This window comes from Delphinus delphis, chromosome 1 (genome assembly GCF_949987515.2).
Source record: "Delphinus delphis chromosome 1, mDelDel1.2, whole genome shotgun sequence".
Classification (NCBI taxonomy): Eukaryota; Metazoa; Chordata; class Mammalia; order Artiodactyla; family Delphinidae; genus Delphinus; species Delphinus delphis.
Window position 1 is genome coordinate 15,177,242 of NC_082683.1, and position 25,480 is coordinate 15,202,721.

The window sequence follows — 25,480 nt, forward strand, 5'->3', positions numbered from 1 at the left end:
TTGTACTGTTTGACAAAAGGTATTGAAATCATCAACCTTTCCTACAGAGATACGGAATTCCTACCTCATACCATACTCACCTCCCACCTGACCTATGGAGTATTCTTACCAAAAACGTTTAACCTGATTAACCATGAGGAAACAATCAGGCAAATCCAAATGGAGGGGGATTCTGTAAGACAGCTGGCCTGGATTCAAAAACGTCAATGTCATAAACACAAGCAAACAGAAAAGACTGAGGAATATTCTAGATGAAAGATTACCAAACAGACACAACGGATTGCAACTAAATGCAATGCCTGATTCTTGTTTGGATTCTGGATTGAAAAAAAAAATGAAAAAATTGGTTATAAAGAGCATTATTGAGACAACAGGGGAAAATTGGATATTAGACATTTTTAATGTATACTAGATAATAGTATTCTATCAATGTTAAATTTCTTGAGTGTCATAACTGCGTTAAGTTATGTAAGAGAATGTCTATCTTTAGACGATAGATGCTGAATTATTTAGAATGAAGTCTCTGCAACTTACCCTCAAATGTGTGTGTGTGAGACAGGAGTAAAGCAATTATAGCAAAATGTCAACAATTGGTGAATTGAAGGATTTATGAGTATTAGTGACATGAATCTTGCAACTTTTCTGTCGATTTCAAATTTTTCAAGATAAAATTTTAAGAAAACATGTGGATAGTCTATGACCCAACATTGCCTTTTTCATTATATACCTTCAATCAGTTGTATAGAGATCAATGTGGAGAGAGTGAAAAAAGCACCTTGCAAGATGTTAAGTTCACTATTATTCCATTTGTGTAGAAATAAAAACCAGGAAATAATGTTATTAATTTTCTGGCTACACCTCAATTTCATGATTTGTTTATCTGTGGATAGGGAAGGAAGGCTGGAAATAGGGCAGAAGAAGCGTCAAGGAAGAATTCCAATTCAATCTTGAAGGCTTTAATTCTAAAAAATAAAATAAAATAAAAGCCAATATGGACAAAATCTCAAAGAAAGAGATAAAAATTATTTTTAATCAGAGCTATTTTAAATATTATTCTTAAGAATAGAAATCATTCTGAAAAGTGGTTATCTTGGGGGGATTCTGATTCACTTTTAACTTTATGCATTTCTGGATTGTTTTTTAAGGCTTTTATCTCCCTCTCTGATGATGAGAAAAGAAAAAGACAGTATCTGTATTGTGTCAAGGACTATACCAGTCAAAGCAGGGCCTGCCAATCGGGAGGCTCTGGTTAGCTGTGTGACCTTGGCCAAGTTCCTGGATCACTGTCTGAATAGCCCTTTCCCCCATGGAGTTAATGCCTATGTTAGACGGGATAAATCATGTGTTGCACTTAGCAGGGTGCACAGTAAGTACCCACGAACGTTAATTCTACCATCATTATTGTGGCTGCTGAGTTATTAGTCCCCAGCCTGTGCTGGCTGGGCGGGGCCTCCCTCTCCCCGCTGCTGCTCCGGGCGTATCTATCCCGGCACTTCTGCAGTGTTTTCGGTGGTGTGCTCATTCCTCCAGCATTAAACTCTGAGCTCCTTGAGAGCAAGGACCTTCCCGCACCGCCCCCTCCATTATTCATCTCTGTACCTGCTTCTCAGCCCAGCAGCTGGCACACAGTAGGTCTTCAGGAAATAATGATGGTAGGTATTCAGAGATGAATGACACCACCTGATTTCTGGCCACTGGTCCCCACTCTCAGAACTCACTTCCAGAAGTACATCTGCTTCCCTGACGGCTCCAGTACCTCCCCCTCTGACCACCTTCCTCCCCATCTGTTTTCCTAGGCATCCCATCCATCCCCAGGCTCTGTGTTCAGGCCTCTGCCTCCGTCAAGACTGAGGACCCCAGGGACTAAAATAGCCGAGTTACTTAGCAGACTGTCGGATCCTTAAGAAAGTTCTGAGCTCAGGACCCAGGAGGTGGGTGGGTGGGGGTGATCCCTCCAGGCTTGAGGAGATTAGCAAAGCCTGTGAAACCGGATAAGGCTGTGACCTGGATAATTCAGGACTCACATCAACCCTCATTGGAATTCTCTGGGTGACTGCCCAGGCTTGTTTGGCAGGAGAGCCAGTTCCAGGCTCCAGGCTTTTGCTGGACTTCCTGCACCTGCCAGGGCAGCTGTGGGCTGAGCAGGCGGATGCCCGGCTGGGTCTGGGCAGAAGTTCCTTCTCACCACCTCCAGGCCTGTCTTCACCACTCGTTCTCATTCACGACTTTAAGAATCTGGAAGCCTAGAATCCATTGGGATCCGCAGCCCGTGGACCCCAATGTTGTGGCTGCAGGAGGGGAGCCAGCAGGGCCTGGGGCTCCAGGCTCTGCCTGATGACGCTGCTCGTGGGAACAGGAGCTGAGGCCAGGCCAGAGAGGTCAGTTGTGGGCATGGAGGCTGCAGGCCAACCAGCTGGAGTGGGTGAGACTGGAGAAGATGGGGTCCAGGAAGCCAAAGAGGGGGCCCTGGGAGGGGTGGGCAAGGCACAGACCCTGTAAGAGGAGATCCCTCGGGCTGCAGGGTCCTTTACCCAGAATGTGTCAAACCTTGTGAGCTGTGTCATTCTTAAAGAGGCAAGGCCACACCTAAAGGGAGATGGAGGTTACCCAGAAGATCATTCCTAAGAGTAGGGGCAAAGCTGGGCAGGGTTATCCGTAGAATTCAAGTTGGGACTTCTGTTCGTGTTAATCTGAGGCCTTGCCGGAATTTCTCTTTAACTTAAACCAAACAAAACTATTGCTTTTTGGGAAAAGGAATTATCAACATCTACTTAATATTCCTTAACTTTTACTAGACTCCTCTGTATGCCATACACTTTGGTACATGTGGAGAGGAATACAGAGATGGGGAAGATGCTGTTCTTGGCCCGTATAGGGAGATCTTTCTTCTCCTTTCCTCTATCTCTCCCTACCCCTCCCTCCCTCCACTCCCAGGCTGTCTTCTCTGGAAGGCAGTTTAGCTTTGGGCTGAGCAGACATGGCCTTGGGAGTCAAACTAACGAGGTTCAACTCAGAGCTTTGCCACTTAGCAGCTGTCTGGTTTGGGTGAGTCATTTCTTTTCCTTTGAGCCTCGCTGTCCTAATCTGCAAACTGCATCTGACAGTAGTGCCTCCCTCATAGGATCACTTTAAGGATAAATGGGGTAAGCCACATAAAGGACTTAGCGTGGTGTCTGTGCTTAATAAGCATTAGCTATTTCTATTAGTCATTCAACAAACATTTTTTTTCTAGGGCCCAATCTGTGCCATACTGTGTACTAGATGCTGCCAGGGGTAGAGATGAATGAGACATCCTCCAGGATTCATAGCCTAGTTTGTTTATTCATTGATTGATTCAGTTAGACAGTCAATAAATATGTATTAAGCCCTATGCTGGGTGCTGGAAAGTCAAAAGTCCCCAAGTTGCTCCCTGTCTGGTGGGGAGACGTTGTAATGTACTGTGATTGATGCTATGATGTGGGAGCTCACAGGCTGCTGGGAGAACACAGAGAAGCAGAACTTTTCCAGTTTGGGGCAGGACGATGGGTCCAGAAGAAGGCTTTTTGGCAAAGGTAGACCTAACTTCCTTATTATTTCTCCAACTCATAAGCATGCTTCTGTTCCAGGACCTTCGTACTTCCTTTGCCTGGAGCCTTCTTCTCCAGGGTGTCCCCACAGCCTGCTCCCTCCCCTCCTTCATGTTCCCTCTGCCCTGAGATGTTTCCTGGCCACCCTATTCAAACTGTCTGCTCCCACCATCAGCCCTCTTCCCCACAACACACAGACACACACACACACACCACTCTCCTCCTTTCCTGATTTTTCTCCACAGCGTTTATCAACACCTGCCAAACTCTATATATTTTCTTTATTGACTTGTCTATTTCTGTCTGCTCCCACCAGAATGCAAGGTCTCTGGGGGCCATGAGCGTGGAGTTCTCATCTGTTTTGTTCATTGCTTTTCCCCAGAACAGAGTTTGGCACATAGTAGGTGCTCACAAAAGAGTTACTGAATGCTAAGCATGTTAAATCTAGAAAGAGGAGAAGGAATAGAGGAAGAGAAGAAAGTGGGGGGGGGAGTAAAAGAAGAAAGAGAAGGAGGAAAAAAGAGAGAGAGAGAGGGAGGCGAGTAGGGGGTGGAGAGAGAGAGAGAGAGAGAGAGAGAGCACAAGACGGTGTGTCTGAGAACTGGAAGGGGTTGGCATCAGTCTTCTTCCCAGCAAAGTGCTGGGTTGTGTGCAGATCCAAGGCAAGCCTGGAGAGGCGTGGCAGCAGGTCCTGATCGGCCACGGACCTGCCGGGGTACTTTGGCAGCTTGTGGCCCGTGCTGTCATAGAGGTGAGACCGATCGACCCAGGAACAGAAGGGGAGGCCGTGAACTCTGCCAGGCAGATATCAGGGAGGCGTCTGGAAGAGGTGGCTCCTCCCCTTAAGCTCTGGGAAGGAGTTCAAACGTCCTTCTAGATGCCGCGGGCATTCTAAAGCCCTGTTCTCATCTCCCCCATGCTAACAGGCGCCGGATCACCATCTCTTGATTTCGCTTTGCGTCTGTTTCCTTAGTGCCTCACTGCAGCTCTGTCCGCAGGACTTGCTCAGGAAATGGTTGCTGGGTTGGATTGGGGTTGAAGACAAGCGGATTGGCCTGGAATCGTGAGTATCTCAGGATCAGGAGCCTAGAAGCTTTGCTCTTAGGTCTCGGATCTTGCCAGTCAGAGCCATAGGTTGTTCTGGGTTTCTCCTGCCTCCAAAAAAGAGGTGGCATTACTGCATGGAAGAACAGTAGGCTTTTACCAGGTGAAAAAGAGAGTGATGTTGGTGCCTCCATTCCAGATGGAGGGACCAACAGAAACAGAGTCAGAACGGAAGACTCGTTCAGGGAATGTTTCCCGAGAACGAACAGCTGAATTGGTTTTTCAAAGACAAAGCAAAACATGTCCTTGCTACCAAGTAAGTGTTTGGATTGCATTTTTAGCAAAAGTTTTGGTGAAAGTTGAACTTGAGCCTGTTACATATGTACCAATAGACTGAGACCAAGACTGGGCTGGCTGTGTGTGTCTTTAGAGTAAACTGCCAACCTACAGAATGGCTGAAATCCAGTGAGGCTGCTACTCCCGCCGGAGTGAATTGGTTTACCAATCCAATTGCTGTTACTCCACAAATAAGTATCAACCAGCGAATATGTATTAGGCTTTGGGCTAGTGGCTGATAATGTGATGAAAAGCAAGACTGACAAGTTTCCTGCTCTCTAGGGGAAAGGGTAGGAGACGGATGTCATAAACAAGTAAAGAAATACATCAAAGAGAGTGAAAGATGATGTCAAAGTGCTGTGAGGGCTGTCGAGTTGTAGAAAGGTGAAATGGGCATGAGAAATTGCTAAATTACTTAGGTTTGGCTAGGTTAATGGGAGAAGTTAAAGTTAGCTGAATGTTGATAATTGGCAAAAACTTATAAAGGGAAAAAAATCCAATTTAGTAGTTTATTGAGTTGGGTCAGAATATTTCTATGATTTGTTGGTTTAATCTTGAGGAATATGATCACTGAATGTGAAATCATTTCAACTATATAGAATTTTCATCATTTGTACCTAAGTAGATAAATCATCTGTATGTTTGCAGAAGGAAAAAAAATTTTTGTTGAATAATATATTGCATACAACATCAAAAAAAAAGATGGTGGTAAGTGCTGTGCAGGGGGAAAACAGTGATATGGGATTAATGGGAGGAGGAGGAGCTACCTTGGGTAGATGGTCAGGGAGGGCCTCCTGGAAGAGGTGTCATTTAAGATGAGACCTAGAGGATTAGGAATGAAGAGCACCATGTCTTGCTAAGTCTCAGTATTCTAGGCAGGGGGAACGGCAAGTGCCAAAGTCCTCAGTAGAAAAGCTTGGAATGTTCAGGAACAGGTTAACATGAGAGCACCCACTGTCACAGAAGGTCGGCCCTGGAGCTCATCCAGCCCGTGTCCGACTTAATGTTGCTCTTTGCAACATCCCTGGACATGACTTGGGCGTGAATCAGTGCTGGGGCAGGACCCCCAAGAAGGTGGGGAGCAGAGAATATTTGATAGATTTTTCCATGCCATAGAGCAACTGAAGGGGTCCTGAGTTTTCTGGGTTTTTTTTTTTCTTTTCAATCTTGGTAAAATGTAATATTTTTTCTACACTTTTACAAACCTATGAACCTAATCTTCGTAACTGGCACGACTGACTTCATGTGTTTCTGATGAGGCTCTCGTGTTCCCAACACCTAAAGAAAGCTCCTTTTCCTGTGGAATCATGTGAGGGCGTGACTCCCCCCCCCACCCCATCCCCCCTGCCCCTACTACAGTTCTGTTACTAAAAAGTGGTAAATAAAAAGTGTCCCTGGAGACAGGAAACTCACCACTCCCAAGACAGCTCATTATTTCCCCAGGACACTGGAGTTGCTAGAAAAATCTTTCTTGTCTCTAGCTCAAACCTGACTCCTTGGGGTGCCCACACTTGGGGCCAGCTCTGCAGTGGAGCCACGTGGGACAGCGATGCTGCTTTTTACCCCTGAATATCCTTCAGAAGTTTGGAGACAGAGGCTGGGTACCCCAAACCCCCTTCCAAACACCAGTCGGCCCCCATTCCGTCTATCTGACAGGCATCCTGTGACCCAGACACCCCCAGGTTTCAAGAAGCCCTCCTGGAGATGGGGCTCAGGAACAGGCCCTCCCCTCCAGGTAAGGTCAGCTAGGACCACATTCTGGGCACCCACTCCTGCCGTCACTGCCGACACAGCTGTTGCTTTTGTGATCTGACTGGTACCAGGCTTGGGGACCATACATATGACTGCTGAGCTGTGTCACCCACCCCTGTCCTTGTGTGCTTCAGTTCTGGGGATCTTAGGATAAGACCTATTCAGTCTCTTCTTATTGAAGTCACATCATCTTGCTATTGATCGAGGTCATTCTGGGACACTCAGCAGAAGAGTAAAACTCCTTAGCCTGACACCCAAGACTCTTTGTTGACACACCCAGTTGCATCTCTTCAGCTAGCCTTTCCCACCATTCCTAAATTCCTACTGTACACGTAGGAACTTCCCTTTTCTGAGAAGTCAAGAGCGTGCATGTCCGTCTTTCCTAGGAAGAAGAGCAAACATGAATTGAGCCTTTACTCTGTGCCAGCGCAATTCTAAACGCCTGCCATGTGTCAACTCAGAACATAGGGATGAGGCAGGGAAAATGATTCACCCCATTATTCAGGTGGGTAAACTGAGGAGCAGAGCACTTGCCCGAGGTCACAGCTAATAAGTGGCACTTCCAGAACGCGGGCTCTTAGCTACCAAGCATCCTTGCCTGGTAAGTGTGTGTTCCCAGCTCTACATTCAGTGACATGATGTGAGTTGCATGAAATTGCTCAGGGTGAGAGTATTTACACGACAGAAATTGGCAAATGTTAAAAACCAGGGCTTTTTACCCCCCTGGAGGGTCATTTATTAAATATTTACTAGAATATCGCTGCCTAACACCCTCAGCTACCCCGTCTGTTTGCAGTTCCCTGAATGAGCCCTTATAATTCATGCCTATGAGTCCATGTGCTGTTCCTTCTACCTGAATGCCCTTCCTCACATTCTTGTCCTGGTGAACTCCAATCCACTTTCTCTCGCTCTCTTTTTTTTTTCATTTTTAAAAATTGTGGTAATATACACATAACCTAAAATTTACCATCTTAACCATTTGAAGTATGTAGTTCAGTGGCATTAACTACATTTATAGTGTCGTGCAACCATTACCACCAGCCATCTTCATAACTCTTTTCATCTTATAAAACTAAAACTCTGCATCCATTAAACATTAACTCCCCATTCTCCCTCCCCCAGCCTCTGGCAACCACTATTCTACTTTCTGTTTCTATGATGTTGATTAAGTATCTCATGTAAATGGAATCATACAGTCTTTTTTTCTTTTTCATCAATTTATTTTATTTTTGGCTTCATTGGGTCTTTGTTGCTGCACACGGGCTTTCTCTAGTTGCAGTGGATGGGGGCTACTCTTCGTTGCGGTGCGCAGGCTCTCGGCACGCAGGCTCAGTAGTTGTGGCTTGCGGGCTCTAGAGCGCAGGCTCAGTAGTTGTGGTAAAAGGGCTTAGTTGCTCCGCGGCATGTGGGATCTTCCCGGACCAGGGCTCGAACCTGTGTCCCCTGCATTGGCAGGCGGATTCTTAACCACCGTGCCACCAGGGAAGCCCAGTCTATGTCTTTCTGTGACTGGTTTATTTCAGAATTCCCTCCCCGTTTAAGGCTGAATACTATTCCATTGTATGTACACACCACATTTTACCTATGCATTCACCTGTCTGTGGACGCATGGGTTGCTTCTATGTTTTAGCTACGTGAAGAATGCTGCTATCATCATGGTTGTACAAATATCTCTTTGAGACTCTGCTTTCAATGCTTTTGGGAACACATCCAGAAGTGGAATTGCTGGGGTGTATAGTAATTCTACTTTTAACTTTTGAGGAACTGCCATATACTGTTTTCCACAGCAACTGTACCGTTTTACATTCCTACCAACAGTGCACAAGGGTTCCAATTTCTCAAACCTACTTTTAGAGATTCAGTCCAGGTGCCTCCTCTTCTAGAAAGCTCTCAGTGACCTCTTCATCCTGGGATGGGTTCCTTTAATGTGCTTATAGTACATTTACTGAGCAACTACTATGGACTAGGCTCTGAGCTGAGCACTTCAAACACGCGTTTGCAGAAGAGATGGTTTCTGCTCTCAAGGCACTCCCTGTCCCATTACTGATGAACACATGTGGGATCTTCCCGGACCGGGGCACGAACCCGTGTCCCCTTCATCGGCAGGCGGACTCTGAACCACTGCGCCACCAGGGAAGCCCTACTAATTCCATGTTTTAAAGTCACTTGGTAGGACAAGCAAAGCATTTCCAAGGTCTGGGCTGGGAGTTCATTGTTGCCCTGGGCTGAAAGTTTATTGTTGAGTGAGAGTTAGTGTCAGATACTGCTTGACCTGGGATATCTCGGGACATCTGCCTAGAAATAAGACCTAAATCCCTGTACACGGATAACTCACCTTGAGAGAGGGGTAGAGAGAGAGGAGCAGGTCCCTTGAAAACATCTGCATTTGGGGGTCAACAGAGATGGGGGGTGAGCCGCCGGAGGAGAGATGGCAGACTGTGGCCTCTTGAAGGCCAGAGGGAAAGAGTTTCAAGAAGGAGGAGGTGATCAGTGGGATGGAGTGTTCAAGAGAAGCCCAAGCTTGGGCAATGCCAGGCTTTGGGGGATCCCTGAGAGCCGGCTTAGGGATGCAACAAAAGGTACGCAGCAAGGTGTTCAGAAGAGAGTGGGTGATGGACAAGAGGAGGTGTCTCTGTCCTGAATTTTGGCTTTTAGAGGAAAAAGAGCTGGAGAGAGGTCAGCAGAGGCAAGTGATGTTTTCCTTTTTTTTTGTTTTGGCTTCCTTTTGTTTGGTTTAGGATGGTGAAGCTTGTTTATACCTGTAGGCAGAGGAAGGAATTGGTTGAGAAAAAGAAATGAAAATGCAGAACAGAGAGGACTTTTCCCCACAGCGGTTACTGCCCTTGGACGTACTGTGTATTTATTGGATGCCTTTACTATCTGTTTTCCCAACCAGAAGAGAAGCTGTCCTATTCACAGTGGATCCCCAGCAGTAACCTGGCAGGGATTAGACACTCGATAAGTACTTTCCGTATTGAAATGAATTCACAGCGTTCCTGCGGGTGCCTGGTGCGTAGGTCCTGGGAAGAGAAGGGCTCATCGGAGCCCAAGGAGGGGCTTCTCTCTGATACTGCCGTGAGGGGAGGGGGAGAGAAAAGGGAGTCAAGAGCAAGGAGAGGAAGGAGCTCACACCCACATCTTCTCAGAAAATTGTGTGTGGAGTGGGGGTGTGTCAGGGAAAATGGGCCATGGATGGAGAATAACCCTGACTGTGGTTATTTCCTCCTCTGTGTCTCTCCCGGAAGCCTCCCAGGCGCCTGGCGTGCTTCAGGAAATAGCTACTTCTGAGCGCAGACAGGAAAGATATCCCCAGCGGTCTTGAGGGGTGAAGTAAGGCTTTCTGTGGGAGTTACCATGCATCCTGGAGCTGGCCCAGGTGGGGGGTAAGAGGTGGGCAGGGAGGCCCTTAAAACCAGCTGGGCCCAGCTCCTGCCTCTACTCCAGACAGAGGACAGAGAGAAGGTGTCACTGGTGAGGAATCTCATTCTGGGGGCTGCCTTGCCCGAGGGGGGTGGGGTCAGGGCGTATAGAGGGACGGGGCTGTGAGAGGAGACCCCTGGCCCCTCATGGCCTCCCCTAGATTTCGGGGAGGTCTCAGTAGCACCTTCTGTATAGTGGGGGTTTGGTGCTGTTGATCATCTCCATCCAGGAGACATGAACTGGGATGCAGGGGAGTGGTCCTGGGAGCAGGGGGGCTGCTGTATGTAGACTTGGAGGACCTGTCTCCCCAGTGACCCGGCCACTCCCCGGCCCCCATGTCTCCATGCTTCTGTCAGGCTGTCTGTCTCCACTCTCCCCACCTCACATTACCGCAGCCAGAGCTCCACTCCACAATTATCTCTTGGCCTCGCTCATTCTCCTCCGTGGTTGCCTGATAAAAATATCCAACCCCACATCCTTCTGCTGGAAGCCTCCTTTGGGATCCATCGATGGTCCCCTTTCCCGGCCTCCAGAGCAGCTATTTCAATGCCTGTGCCACGTCCTCTGTGAAACGTCTTTTGTGCACCTCCTGACTCCTCTGTGTGGGACCTGGCACTGCTCCCTCACGTCAACAGCCATGTCCCAAGATGATCTAATGTGCACCTGGGATTTTGGTTTTCTTCAGGTATGGTGAAGGCAACAGATCAGGAGACGATTGCGTTTAAAAGCTAGTTTGTTACAGTTTCCAGGAGAAGGGAACGTACCACACCTAGCAGGGCCACACAGAGAAGCACGAGGGTTGATCAGGAGACAGAAGAAATGAGGGAAAGCATGGCCCAGAGCCTGCATTGTGTCTTCTGTGGCTGCGGCAAGACAGGCCAGGGTAAACAGTTTAGGACAGGCTAGCTTGAATAATTTCAGTGGACTTCAGGCAGTAGGGGTGGTCCCTGGTGGGCTGGTCCCGGCCCTGGGGCGATTTAGGCCAGGGGAAATATTGGCTGGGAGTGCGAAATTGAGACAGAGGAAGTGGTTGGGCATGGGAGTTTAGGATCGGTTGGTTTGCACTTGAAAGCCGTGTTCACAGGAGAGTGTTTTGCTTTATCTAGGGATTAGCTAGTCTTGGAGGGGCTGTCTCTTTCCAGCCCAGCAAGGTCCCCAAGATGTTAAAGTGTCATGAAATATAGAAAATGAACAAGATGATTAGTACACAGGGGCTGTTCAGAAGCAGCGGAGTAGGGTCAGTCAAAGGAGCAGATTCACGGTCCTGGGCTGAATCCTTGGGCAACTCACTTTCCCTTCCTGAGGCTCCATTTCTTCGCAGGTAAAGTCAACAACTGCTATTCTCTCTTTCAATAAATGCCTGTTAAAGGGCAGACACTGCCAGCAGGTTTCACAGTACCCATGTGTTAGGGTCATTTGCAGGTTTAAGGAGACAGTGGACGGTGTCTGGCATGTCTTAGGTGCCCAGTACATGGTAGCTGGTGTCCTCCTCCTGTCACAGCTCCAGGAAGCAGTGAGGAAGATTGACTTGGAAGGGTAAGGTCTAGGGTCATTTTCCTTGTCTGTTTAGAGCCCTCAGAGCGGAGGCTGTGGGCGGACAGAACCCTCAGGAATGTTCTTGGAACTCAGAGGAGCTGCTGGACAAAGGATGGCATGGAGAGGCCAGCCCAGCTGCTGGGAGCCCTGGGGAGCTGGAGGTTGTGTGTTTGGAGCCAGGCCACAGGAGGTACCAGGGCCCGGGGCAGAGCTCTGGCAGAGTGACCACGGAACTCAGGGATCAGAGACAGCAGGGCATCGGAGTGGAATCCTGGCAGACTATAGGTCAGCTGAGCAGCTCTGGGTGAACAAGGACTTTGGGATCCAGAGAGGAAAGGGAAGCAGGCAGCCACTGGTAAGGAACTCCTAAGAGGCCAAGTTAGAATCCATCACTGGCCCGAGACATAAGGAATTTCCCTTGCCTTCTGGGTGTGATTGTTTTGGACTTGCGGCTAGTGATTCATGCGTTTGTCAAAGGTAGATGCTGGGGAGGGAAGCTGGGGCCTCCAGGCCCATGGGATAGAGCATGTGAAGGACCCTAGCCTGCTCCGCTCAGAGGGGAACACATCCCTCTAGGGAGGGAGGATGTATGGGGCAGTGAGCGACGCGCCAGGCTTGGGTTTGAACGTCACCTCCACTTTTTATCAGCTGCGTAACTTCTGGCAGGTTGTTTGAGCTCTCTGAGCCTCCATTTCTGCACTGGCAAAATGAGAACTGTTGGGGAGGAAGACATTTTCTACCCTTCTAAGTTCTCTTGGCTGGTCTAAGAATTAAATCGACATGAGATACACTAACAGGAGAAAATCAAACAAAAGTTTAGTAACCCGTACACATGGGAGAGATCCAGGAAAACTAAGGAACTCACCAAAATGGCCCAAGCCCTTATCTTAAATACGATCTCCTGCTAAAGACCAGAGAGGATGTTGGGGGTAGGGGTTTGGGACTTCAAAGGGGAGGAAGGCAATTCACATAGAGTTGGAAAAGCGGATGTTTGTTATGCAAATGTTTGCTGGGCCTGCAGAGACTGTGGAACACAGGGTCGACTCTGGTTTCTAGGTCCTGTCAAATTTCTCCAGCCACAGCTATTCCCGTGTTCCTTACAGATACCTCTATAATAGTTCTGTGCCGGGAACAGAACCTTTCTCTAAATTCTTAAGGCAGCTAAGGGAGAGGTAAAAAGAAAGACTCCCCTAATCTTCTGTTTCTTAAAATTAATCAGCCTAAATTAATCCTTATGCCAAAGAGACACACTTTGGGGTTCAAATTTTGCTCCCCTACAGAACAATGATACCTACCCTTCAGAGCTGTTGTGAGTACCCAGGGTTGACTTATTTTTGTAGGTAGACATGGTGCCTGGGGCCCATGAAAATGTTTTAATTTTAAATTCTTTTAAAATCAGGAGAAAAAATAATATAATATAATGAACGTATAAGAATGAATCCAGCCTGGATTGTATTTATACCAACACAGCTGTAAAATATAATTGAAAAAGAATTTTCAGGAAGGAGCGATTGTGTTGGGGGTATTTGCCATGGGAAAATTCTCTCCCATCTCTAATGGGGACAACGACCCAGGGTGCCCCTCTCCTCCCAGGGACCCCTTGGGTCAACTCCTTGAGGTTTTTGCCTCATTTTTCCAGCTGCTGTTGCCTGTTTACTGCCCAACTTGAGAGGGTGGGGCCTGGTGGGCCATGGAGTGGCCCTCCCCAGCCAGGAGTGGGTCTGAATGGGCCATGAGGGCCTCTCCCGATCGACATGTCATGGGCTGTGTTTTCTTTTCCAGAACTCTGGAGATGAAGGGCCTCCTCACACTGGCTTGGTTCCTGGTTTGTAGTAAGTGCTTGCCCTGAGATCTCTGAACTTTTGACCTTTCACCCCACAGGAACAGTAGGGTAGTGGAAAGGAGACCAGTCTTGGAAGTCCTGGCGACCTGATTTTGAATCCTGGCCCTACCCTGACCATGTCGATTTCAGCAAGAGCCTTGGGCTCTCCGAGCCTCTGTCTCCTTATCTGTGACACAGAATAATAGTCGACCGGTTGGGCTGCTGCAGGATTCTAGGGGGGGATATGGAAAGATTGTGCCATGTGGAAGACATGGGGCCTGTAGACATGGGAGGCAGATTTTTTTACTTTAATGCCAAATAAAATACGGTAAAACTATCACAACACAAGATCCTTATATAAATATTCCATTCCACAATTCCTGGGCATTCTCTGCTCAGGCCTGTCCAGGTTTTCTACATGTCCCACCTGCTGCCACCTCCCAGCTGGAGGGAACTGCCCAGCGTGGGGGGAGCCTGGCTTTAGGCCTCCCCTGCAGCCCCGTCACCATGTACACAACCTCTGACAGGCTGTCCTACTGATGCCTTGGCAGATCCCTGGAGACTGCAGGGAGAGTGGGAGAGTGCTTCTGGCTCCCTGCAAAACCCTGGGCAAGTCACCTTCCCCTCTGAGCTACAGTTGCCCAACTGTAAGATGAGGGAGCTGCCTCCAGTGATCTCTACGGGTCCCACACTGCTCTAAGATTCTGTGCCTCCCGTTCCAGATGGTGTCAACCGCGGGGAGGGACGGGTGTATCATCAGGAGAGACAGGAAGTGCCTGTCTGCCTGCTTCATACTGATACGATATTCATTATCCTGAACATTTCTTGGTCACTTACCATGTGTCTGTCACTGTGCTAGAAATTTACATACTTTATCTTTTTTCAACCCTCATGACATCTCCAAAAGGTAGGCGTTCATTTTAGGTCCCCTCCGCTCCCGCATTTTGCAGATGAGGAAACTGAGGCTCTGAGAGATGAAGTGACCTATTCAACATCATACTGTGAATTAGTGGCAGAGCTGGGATCATCCACGTCCAAACTTCTAATCCCTTCTCTGTTTGCCCTCACGCTTCTCATCCCTCTCCCATGAATGGGGAGGATAAAAAAGGGACACATTGGTCCCTCCGAGCCTCAAGGTGAAAGAAAGGGAGGGAGCACGTGGGAAAGTGGGCCTGGAGCGGGTCTGCCTGGGCTGTCTTTCAGGTGTGCCTGCTGTCCCAGGGAGCTTGCTGCAGCTGAAGGTGATGATTGAGAAGGTGACTAGGAAGCCCGCCCTGATGAGCTATGGCTTCTACGGCTGTTACTGCGGCTGGGGGGGTCAAGGAACCCCCAAGGATTGTACTGATTGGTGAGTTAATTGTCATAACTGCCCTTTATGCTCCAGGCTCTGTATCCACATTATCTCATCTAATTCGATATCAATTCTGAAAGATGAGTATTAAAGCACCATTTTATAGATAAGAAAACTGAGTCTTAGAGAGGTTAACTGACTTGCCCAAGATACATCTAGTAACTCCCTGAATCTCAGTGCCTAATATATCAGTTGATCTATCACTACATAACAAACCACCCCAAAATGTAGTAGCCTAAAGTGATGACAACCCCTTATTTTGCTAAGATTCTGCCACTTGGGCAGGGCCTGGCGGGATGGCTTGTCTCTTCTCCACCTGGCTTCGGCTTGGGCCGCTCCGCTGAGGCTGGGCGATCTGCTTTCTAGAATGATTACTTCTATGGCTGGCAAGTTGTTGCTGTTTGCTGGCTGGGAGCTCAGCTGAGGCTGTGGGCCAGGGGCCTCAGTTCCTCTCACTTAAGCCTCTCTAAGGTTGTCTGGACTTCCTCACAGCACGGTGCCTCTTGGATTTCAAGCGTGAGTGTTCCAGAACGGCATGACAAAAGAGCATGGTGTTTTTGTGATCCAGCCTCAGAAATTCTACTGTGTCACTTCCACTGTTCTCTTCATCAAGGCAGTCACAAAGGCTCTAAGAGAGAGGGGGCCTAGTTTCCACCTCTTGATTGGGAAGTGGCAATGTTCTAGAAGAACATGTGAGATGGGAGAGATTGCTCTTTGAAAAATACAATCTGCTGGGTTAACAATTCTTATACAGCTAGACACGTATAAGGGGATGAGGGGCTTAAACAAATGGAGGGCAGATGGTTGGAGCCAAGCTTGTCGCTGCTGGAGTGGGAGTTTACAGACCAGACAAGCAGGGACAGGAAGCTAGAATGATCTATGTGATAATGGATTAGAGTTGGAGACTTCAGTATAAACTCCTAGTTAGCTGTATATAGATGCAGATGGTTACATATAAAAATATGTAGAGATATGTGTAATTACGTGGGTTAATATAGACACATATTTTTTTTACTCTGTCGTCTGAGAGGCCCTAAAAGAAACAATACCCCAGAAGCAAGAAGCAGCACCTAGTGCCCAGACCTGGTTTCTGACACCATTCTCCAATAAGAGGAACCAACGCTCCTTGGAGAGATGGCTGATCCTAGGACAAGGGCAGGAAATATACACGATGAACCTGGAGCTTTTTGTAGTGCCCCAAATTAAGGAAGGGCTCGAACAAAACAAACCCAAACCAAACCCCTCGTTGATAGGAATATGTCAAAGAGCACAGGAGCCAACTGGGAGAGCCCCCTAATGGCCAAAACTGGAACAACATGGGCAGCAAAATAAACCCATAACCCATCTCATCATGACAAAAACATCAAAGAAATCCCAGTGGGAGAGCATCCTACAAAAGACTTGACCACCATTCCTCAGAATTGTCAAGGTCATCAAAAGCAAGGAAAGTGTGACAGACTGCCACAAGCAAGAGGAGCCTAAAGAGACGGGACAAGTACATGTAACATGGTGTCCATCACTGGATCTTGGAATAGAAAAGAACATTTAGGTAAAAACTAAGAAAATCTAAAGAAATTATGGACTTTTACAATTCATGAATCAATAGTGATATATTATTATTTAATTAGTTAACATTTATTTAATAATGTATCAGTATTGGTTTGTTAGCCGTAACAAACATATTATACTCATAAAAAGTGTTGATAATAGGGGAAACTGGGTGTGGGGTAAAAGGGGGCATTTGGTACAATCTTCTCAATTTTTCTGTAAATCTAAATTTTAAAAAAATGCAGTTGCCCACAGCTATCACAATTGAAGTTTAGTTTTTGCTCATTTGACCATGTGAATCACATATCAATTCCAGGACCCAGGTTTCTCCTGTCTCATGACTTTCCCCATGGCCTCAGAGTCCTTGGCTGGGTCATCTCCATCCAGCTGAGATGGAGAAAGAGAGAGTGGAGGACAGAGTGGGAATTTTTTTTTTAACATCTTTATTGGAGCATAATTGCTCTACAATGGTGTGTTAGTTTCTGCTTTGTAACAAAGTGAATCAGCTATACATATATCCCCATATCTCCTCCCTCTTGCGTCTCCCTCCCACCCTCCCTATCCCACGCCTCTACGTGGTCACAGAGCCCTGAGCTGATCTCCCTGTGCTACGTGGCTACTTCCCACTAGCTATCTATTTTACATTTGATAGTATATATAAGTCCATGCCACTCTCTCACTTTGTCCCAGCTTAACCTTCCCCCTCCCTGTGTCCTCAAGTCCATTCTCTACGTCTGCGTCTTTATTTCTGTCCTACCCCTAGATTCTTCAGAACCATTTTTTATATTTTTATTTTTTTAGATTCCATATATATGTGTTAGCATATGGTATTTGTTTTTCTCTTTCTGACTTACTTCACTCTGTATGACAGACTCTAGGTCCATCCACCTCACCACAAACAACTCAGTTTCGTTTCTTTTTATGGCTGAGTAATATTCCATTGTATATATGTGCCACATCTTCTTTAGCCATTCATCTGTTGATGGACACTTAGGTTGCTTCCATGTCCTGGCTATTGTAAATAGAGCTGCAATGAACATTGTGGTACATGACTCTTTTTGAATTATGGTTTTCTCGGGGTATATGCCCAGCAGTGGGATTGCTGGGTCATATGGTAGTTCTATTTTTAGTTTTTTAAGGAACCTCCATACTGTTCTCCATAGTGGCTGTATCCATTTACATTCCCACCAACAGAGCAAGAGGGTTCCCTTTTCACCACACCCTCTCCAGCATTTATTGTTTGTAGATTTTTTGATGATGGCCATTCTGACTGGTGTGAGGTGATACCTCATTGTAGTTTTGATTTGCATTTCTCTAATGATTAATGATGTTGAGCATTCTTTCATGTGTTTGTTGGCAATCTGTATACCTTCTTTGGAGAAATGTCTTTTTAGGTCTTCTGCCCGTTTTTGGATTGGGTTGTTTGTTTTTTTGATATTGAGCTGCATGAGCTGCTTGTAAATTTTAGAGATCAATCCTTTGTCAATTGCTTCATTTGCAAATATTTTCTCCCATTCTGAGGGTTGTCTTTTCGTCTTGTTTATGCCTTCCTTTGCTATACAAAAGCTTTTGTTTCATTAGGTCCCATTTGTTTATTTTTGTTTTTATTTCCATTTCTCTAGGAGGTGGGTCAAGAAGGATCTTGCTGTGATTTATGTAATAGAGTGTTCTGCTTAGGTTTTCCTCAAAGAGTTTTATAGTGTCTGGCCTTACATTTAGGTCTTTAATCCATTTTGAGTTTATTTTTGTGTATGGTGTTAGGTAGTGTTCTAATTTCACTGTTTTACATGTAGCTGTTCAGTTTTCCCAGCACCAGTTATTGAAGAGGCTGTCTTTTCTCCATTGTATATTCTTGCCTCCTTTACCAAAAATAAGGTGACCATATGTGCGTGGGTTTATCTCTGGGCTTTCTATCCTGTTCCATTGATCTATATTTCTGTTTTTGTGCCAGTACCATACCGTCTTGATCACTGTAGCTTTGTAGTATAGATTGAAGTCTGGGAGCCTGATTCCTCCAGCCCGTTTTTCTTTCTCAAGATTGCTTTGGCTATTCGGGGTATTTTGTGTTTCCATACCAATTGTGAAATTTTTTGTTCTAGTTCTGTGAAAAATGCCATTGGTAGTTTGATAGGGATTGCACTGAATCTGTAGATTGCTTTGGGTAGAATAGTCATTTTCACAATGCTGATTCTTCCAATCCAAGAACATGGTGTATCTCTCCATTGGTTTGTATCATCTTTAATTTCTTTCATCAGTGTCTTATAGTTTTCTGCATACAGCTCCTTTGTCTCCTTAGGTAGGTTTATTCCTAGGTATTTTATTCTTTTTGTTGTGATGGTAAATGGGAGTGTTTCCTTAATTTCTCTTTCAGATTTTTCATCATTAGTGTGTAGGAATGCCAGAGATTTCTGTGCATTAATTTTGTATCCTGCTACTTTACCAGATTCATTAATTAGTTCTAGCAGTTTTCTGGTAGCATCTTTAGGATTCCCTATGTATAGTATTATGTCATCTGCAAACAGTGACAGCTTTACTTCTTCTTTTCTGATTTGGATTCCTTTTATTTCTTTTTCTTCTCTCATTGACGTGGCTAAAGCTTCCAAAACTATGTTGAATAATAGTGGTGGGAGTGGACAACCTTCTCTTCTTCCTGATCTTAGAGGAAATGGTTTCAGTTTTTCACCATTGAGGATGATGTTGGCTGTGGGTTTGTCATATCTGGCCTTTATTATGTTGAGGTAAGCTCCCTCTCTGCCTACTTTCTGGAGGGATTTTATCGTAAATGGGTGTTGAATTTGTCAAAAGCTTTTTCTGCATCTATTGAGATGATCATATGGTTTTTCTCCTTCACTTTGTTAATATGGTGTATCACATTGATTGAATTGCGTATATTGAAGAATACTTGCATTCCTGGGATAATCCCCACTTGATCATGGTGTATGATCCTTTTAATGGATTCTGTTTACTTGTATTGAGGATTGTTGCATTTATGTTCATCAGTGATATTGCCTGTAGTTTTCTTTCTTTGTGACATCTTTGTCTGGTTTTGGTACCAGGGTGATGGTGGCCTCGGAGAATGAGTTTGGGAGTGTTCCTCCCTCTGCTATCTTTTGGAAGAGTTTGAGAAGGATAAGTGTTAGCTCTTCTCTAAATGTTTGACAGAATTCACCTGTGAAGCCATCTGGTCCTGGGCTTTGTTTGTTGGCAGATTTTTATTCACAGTCTCAATTTCAGTGCTTGTGATTTGTCTGTTTATATAATATATATTATATTTCTATTTCTGCCTGGTTCAGACTTGGAAGGTTGTGCTTTTCTAAGAATTTGTCCATTTCTTCCAGTTTGTCCATTTTATTGGCATAGAGTTTCTTATAGTAATCTCTCATTATCCTTTGTATTTCTGCAGAGTCGGTTGTTACTTCTCCTTTTTCATTTCCAATTCTATTGATTTGAGTCTTCTCCCTTTTTTTCTTGATGAGTCTGGCTAATGGTTTATCAATTTTGTTTATCTTCTCAAAGGACCAGCTTTTAGCTTTATTGATCTTTGCTATTGTTTCCTTCATTTCTTTTTCATTTATTTCTGATCTGATCTTTATGATTTCTTTCCTTCTGCTAACTTAGGGGGGTTTTTGTTCTTCTTTCTCTAATTGCTTTAGGTGTAGGGTTAAGTTGTTTATTTGAGATGTTTCTTGTTTCTTGAAGTAGGCTTGTATTGCTATAAACTTCCCACTTAGAACTGCTTTTGCTGCATCCCATAAGTTTTGGGTCATCGTGTTTTCATTGTCACGTGTTTCTAGGTTTTTAAATTTTCTCTTTGATTTCTTCAGTGATCTCTTGGTTATTTAGTAGTGTATTGTTTAGCCTCCACGTGTTTGTATTTTTTACAGATTTTTTTCCTCTAACTGATATCTAGTCTCATAGCATTATGGTCAGAAAAGGTACTTGATACAATTTCAATTTTCTTAAATCTACCAAGGCTTGATTCGTGACCCAAGATATGATCTATCCTGGAGAATGTTCCATGAGCACTTGAGATGAAAGTGTATTCTGTTGGTTTTGGATGGAATGTCCTATAAATATCAATTAAGTCCATCTTGTTTAATGTACATTTAAAGCTTGTGTTTCCTTATTTATTTTCATTTTGGATGATCTGTCCATTGGTGAAAGTGGGGTGTTAAAGTCCCCTACTATGATTGTGTTACTGTCGATTCCCCCTTTTATGGCTGTTAGCGTTTGCTTTATGTATTGATGTGTTCCTATGTTGGGTACATAAATATTTACAATTGTTATATCTTCTTCTTGGATTGATCCCTTGATCATTATGTAGTGTCATTCTTTGTCTCTTGTAATAGTCTTCATTTTAAAATCTATTTTGTCTGATATGAGAAATTGCTACTCCAGCTTTCTTTTCTTTTTTTTTTTTTTTTTTGGCGGTACACGGGCCTCTCACTGTTGTGGCCTCTCCAGTTGCAGAGCACAGGCTCCAGACGCACAGGCTCAGCGGCCATGGCTCACGGGCCCAGCCGCTCCTCAGCATGCGGGATCTTCCCGGACCGGGATACAAACCCACGTCCCCTGCATTGGCAGGCAGACTCTCAACCGCTGCGCCACCAGGGAAGCCTTCCAGCTTTCTTTTGATTTCTATTTGCATGAAATATCTTTTTCCATCCCCTCACTTTCAGTCTGTATGTGTTCCCAGGTCTCTTGTAGACAGCATATATTTGGGTCTTGTTTTTGTATTCATTCAGCCAGTCTATGTCTTTTGGTTGGAGCATTTAATTGATTTACATTTAAGGTAGTTATCAATATGTATGTTCTTATTACCATTTTCTTAATTGTTTTGTGTTTGTTATTGTAGGTCTTTCCCTTCTCTTGTGTTTCCCACTTAGAGAAGTTCCTTTAGCATTTGTTGTAAAGCTGGTTTGGTGGTGCTGAATTCTCGTAGCTTTGTAAAGCTTTTGATTTCTCCATTGAATCTGAATGAGATCCTTGCTGGGTAGAGTAATCTTGGTTGTAGGTTTTTCCCTTTCATCACTTTAAATATCCTGCCACTCCCTTCTGGCTTGCAGAGTTTCTGCTGAAAGATCAGCTGTTAACCTTATGGGGATTCCCTTGTATGTTATTTGTTGTTTTTCCCTTGCTGCTTTTAATATTTTTTCTTTGTATTTAGTTTTTGATAGTTTGATTAATATGTGTCTTGGCATGTTTCTCCTTGGATTTATCCTATATGAGACTCTCTGCACTTCCTGGACTCGATTGACTATTTCCTTTCCCATATTAGGGAAGTTTTCGACTATAATCTGTTCAAATATTTTCTCAGTCCCTTTCTTTTTCTCTTCTTCTTCTGGGACCCCTATACTTCAAATGTTGGTGAATTTAATGTTGTCCCAGAGGTCTCTGAGACTGCCCTCAATTCTTTTCATTCTTTTTTCTTTATTCTGCTCTGTGGTAGTTATTTCCACTATTTTATCTTCCAGGTCACTTATCTGTTCTTCTGCCTCAGTTATTCTGCTATTGATTCCTTCCAGAGAATTTTTAATTTCATTTATTGTGCTGTTCATCATTGTGTGTTTGCTCTTTAGCTCTTCTAGGTCCTTGTTAAACGTTTCTTGTATTTTCTCTATTCTATTTCCAAAATTTCTGTTATCTTTACTATCATTACTCTGAATTCCTTTTCAGGTAGAGTGCCTATTTCTTCTTCATTTGTTTGGTCTGGTGGGTTTTTACCTTGCTCCTTCATCTGCTGTGTGTTTGTCTGTCTTCTCATTTTGCTTAACTTACTGGTTTGGGGTCTCCTTTTCACAGGCTGCAGGTTCGTAGTTCCCATTGTTTTTGGTGTCTGTCTCCAGTGGCTAAGGTTGGTTCAGTGGGTTGTGCAGGCTTCCTGGTGGAGGAGACTAGTGCCTGTGTTCTGGTGGATGAGGCTGGATCTTGTCTTTCTGGTGGGCAGGACCACGTCTGGTGGTGTGTTTTGGGGTGTCTGTGACCTTATTATGATTTTAGGTGGCCTCTCTGCTAATGTATGGGGTTGTGTTCCTGTCTTGCTAGGTGTTTGGCATAAGATGTCCAGTACTGTAGTTTGCTGGTTATTGACTGGAGCTGGGTCTTAGCTTTGAGATGGAGATCTCTGGGAGAGCTCTCGCTGTTTGATATTATGTGGAGCTGGAAGGTCTCTGGTGGACCAATGTCCTGAACTTGGCTCTCCCACCTCAGAGGCACAGGCCTGACACCCAGCCAGAGCACCAAGACCTTGTCAGCCACACGACTCAGAAGAAAAGGGAGAAAAAAAATAAAATTAAGAAGTTATTAAAATAAAAAAAATTATTAAAAATAAAAAAATAATTAAAAAAAGAAAGAAAGAAGAGAGCAACGAAACCAAAAAGGAAATCCACAAATATAACAAGCGCTAAAAACTATACTAAAAAAAACCCAAAAAACAAAAACAGACAGAGAGAACCATAGGACAAATGGTCAAAACAAAGCTATACAGACAAAATCACACAAAGAAGCATATACATACACACTCACAAAAAGAGAAAAAGGAAAAAAAGATATATATATATAAAAATATATATATATAAAAAAGGAAGAGAGCAACCAAATCAATAAAGAAATCTACCAATGGTAATAAACTCTAAATGCTAAACTAAGATAAACATAAAACCAGAAACAAATTAGATGCAGGAAGCAAACCCCAAGTCTACAGTTGCTCCCAAAGTCCACCGCCTCAATTTTGGGATGATTCGTTGTCTCTTCAGGTATTCCACAGATGCAGCGTACATCAGGTTGATTGTGGAGATTTAATCACTGCTCCTGAGGCTGCTGGGAGAGATTTCCCTTTCTCTTCTTTGTTTGCACAGATCCTGGGGTTCAGCTTTGGATTTGGCCCCACCTCTGTGTGTAGGTCTCCTGAGGGTGTCTTTTCCCTTTTGAGAAGTGTGAGGTCTTCTGTCAGCGTTCAGTAGGTGTTCTGTAGGAGTTGTTCCACATGTAGATGTATTTCTGATGTATCTGTGGGGAGGAAGGTGATCTCCATGTCTTACTCCTCCGCCATCTTGAAGGTCTCCTAGAGTGGGAGATTTTTATGGGTAGGTCTAGAAGTGCTGTACATTTTCCAGGGTGCCAGCCTCGTCATGTGACCACACTTACCTGCAAGGGGGGCTGGGAAATGTAGTCTCACCATGTGCCCAGGAGGAAAGAGCTGGTCCGTGAACTGGTACATGTGTGGGACAGACTTAATGGAAGAGCAGGAAGGACTCAGCCATATTATGAGATTCTGTCTTGGTCAGATCTCACCAACCATGATGGCCTCTGCTCAGGGGACAGGCCCATTCTGCTTAGGATCTAAATCTCTTGCATTGACAGGTGCTGTTGGATGCATGACCGCTGCTACGCGCGGCTGGAGAAAAAAGGCTGCAATGCCTTGACACAGGTGTACAGATACAGAATTGCATGCGGCCTGGTCACCTGTGGTAAGGCTGGGGCTTCCATTCAGGCCACTGGAAGAGCCTGGGTCCCTGCTGCCTCTGAGGTCAGGTGCCCCAAGAGGTCAGCCAGTCTATATCTTGGTGGGGCAGAGATGGGGGCAACAGGGGCAGAATTATTGCAGCTGTATCTGACCTCTAGGGGGCGGGCGGAAACATCTTAGACTCAGCATGTATTAGGAGTCAAGTGCTTTCCATATGTCCTTTTGCTCGCCGTGGGGTGGCTTTAGTGTCCCCACTTTACAGATGAGGAAACAGACTCAAAGGCTTGCCAGTGCACACAGCTAGAGTCGGGATTCAAGCTCAGGTCCTTCTGAGTTCAAAGCTAAATCTGGGGATGGTGTCTCCTCTCTGAGAACTGAAGTTCCTCCAGAGACAGGGCTGTCTCCATCACCAGACAGAGAGCTCCCAGTCTGATGGGGAAGGAATGCGTGTCCTCCATCAGACTGGGGACTCCCTGAGGGCAGGAGTTGTGTCTCCCTCAGCTGAAACGTCGCCCTGGGCAGCAGCTGTGCCTCTTCCATCAGGTTTTGCACCCCCAGTGTAGATGCTGTGCCTCCCACGTTAGACTGAGGGCAGGAAGGAGACTGGGGAGTCTGCTCAGGCTAGCAGCAAGTCCGGACTGAAGCAAGTCCAGAGTCAGTGTCACAGAGCATCTCTTCTTCCTCATCCTGCATTTGGTGTCCTGTTTGCAGGACGTGGGTCCCTCTGCCAGATGCAGCTCTGCGCCTGTGACCGGCATTTCGTCTACTGCCTGAAAAGAAACATGAGGAGCTACAACCCTCTTTATCAATACTTTCCCAACTTCCTCTGCATCTAGTCGCCTCAGTGAGCTCCTCCTGGACCAAGATTCTTACACCCTCTCCTACAGCACAGAGCTTACCCACTCTGCTGGAATCCCCAGAGAGGCTCCCAGGTCTGGGACCTCATTCTTTCTTGATGTTCCACGGGGCTCGGAGGAGGCCCACAGCCACACTTCATCCTCCAGAGTTCCAGGAGCGTGACTCTGGTCATTAGACTTGGCAAGGTCAGGGTCCCCGGCCTCCACTTGTGAGATCAGCCGCTCTGGTGCCGAAAGCTCGCCCTTCACTCCAGGCCAGCTGTGTTTCTCCTCATCCCTGAAGACAGCCCTGCTTCTCCAGGAGGGAGGCTTTCCTGGGATGCATTGACTTTTCAGTTCTGCACTTGGGTTATCACTACCATCCTGTAGAGAATTTTCACAGAAGTGGAAGCAAAAGTGACTCCATAATTCTGCCACATAGATATTAAATAAAATTCCTTCTCAAGACTAATAATAACCACACAGGTATTTCCCCTGCTGTGGAGGATTGCCTGCACCTCTTTCTCTGCTGTTGGGGCACCAGACCCAGCATTAACCATGTTCCTTCAGAGGAAGAAGGTACAGATTAGTAACTAGAAGGTTTCCTGGGATGAGTACCGAGCCTTCTTTGGGGCTCATCTCCTTAAACCTTGGGTCCACTCGAGCCAAGCACTGGACCTCATTCTTCCTCCAGGGAGCGGGGAGAAGATGATTGGCAATCGTGCCGTCTTGGGCTTCCAGGCCAGCGAGCGCCGCATTTGAATGCCAACTTGGCTTCTCCAGCTGTGTGGTCTCAGGCTCATT

General features: G+C 45.6%; 1 protein-coding gene across 2 annotated transcripts; it reads left to right on the top strand.

The window, feature by feature from the left end:
• Window positions 1–2,220: 2,220 nt before the first annotated feature.
• PLA2G5 (phospholipase A2 group V) lies at window positions 2,221–24,752 on the top strand. 2 transcript variants are annotated; one of them, XM_059995021.1, is made up of 5 exons: window positions 2,221–2,378; window positions 13,437–13,486; window positions 14,680–14,824; window positions 23,738–23,844; window positions 24,552–24,752. In XM_059995021.1, exons 1-5 carry the CDS (start codon window positions 2,335–2,337, stop codon window positions 24,674–24,676), a joined length of 471 nt encoding a protein of 156 aa, XP_059851004.1. In that variant the 5' UTR covers window positions 2,221–2,334; the 3' UTR covers window positions 24,677–24,752. The 2 variants fall into 2 exon arrangements, with proteins under 2 accessions (XP_059851004.1, XP_059851090.1); XM_059995107.1 differs by lacking the exon at window positions 2,221–2,378 and adding an exon at window positions 4,501–4,629.
• Window positions 24,753–25,480: the final 728 nt, after the last annotated feature.

What these genes read in the sequence shown, in the direction of transcription:
- PLA2G5 (XM_059995021.1), top strand. Translation starts at nt 2,335, where the DNA reads ATGACGCTGCTCGTGGGAACAGGAGCTGAGGCCAGGCCAGAGAG. An exon ending in GCTGAGGCCAGGCCAGAGAG is followed by an intron (nt 2,379 to 13,436) that starts GTCAGTTGTGGG and finishes TTTCTTTTCCAG; the next exon opens with AACTCTGGAGATGAAGGGCC. An exon ending in GGCTTGGTTCCTGGTTTGTA is followed by an intron (nt 13,487 to 14,679) that starts GTAAGTGCTTGC and finishes GCTGTCTTTCAG; the next exon opens with GTGTGCCTGCTGTCCCAGGG.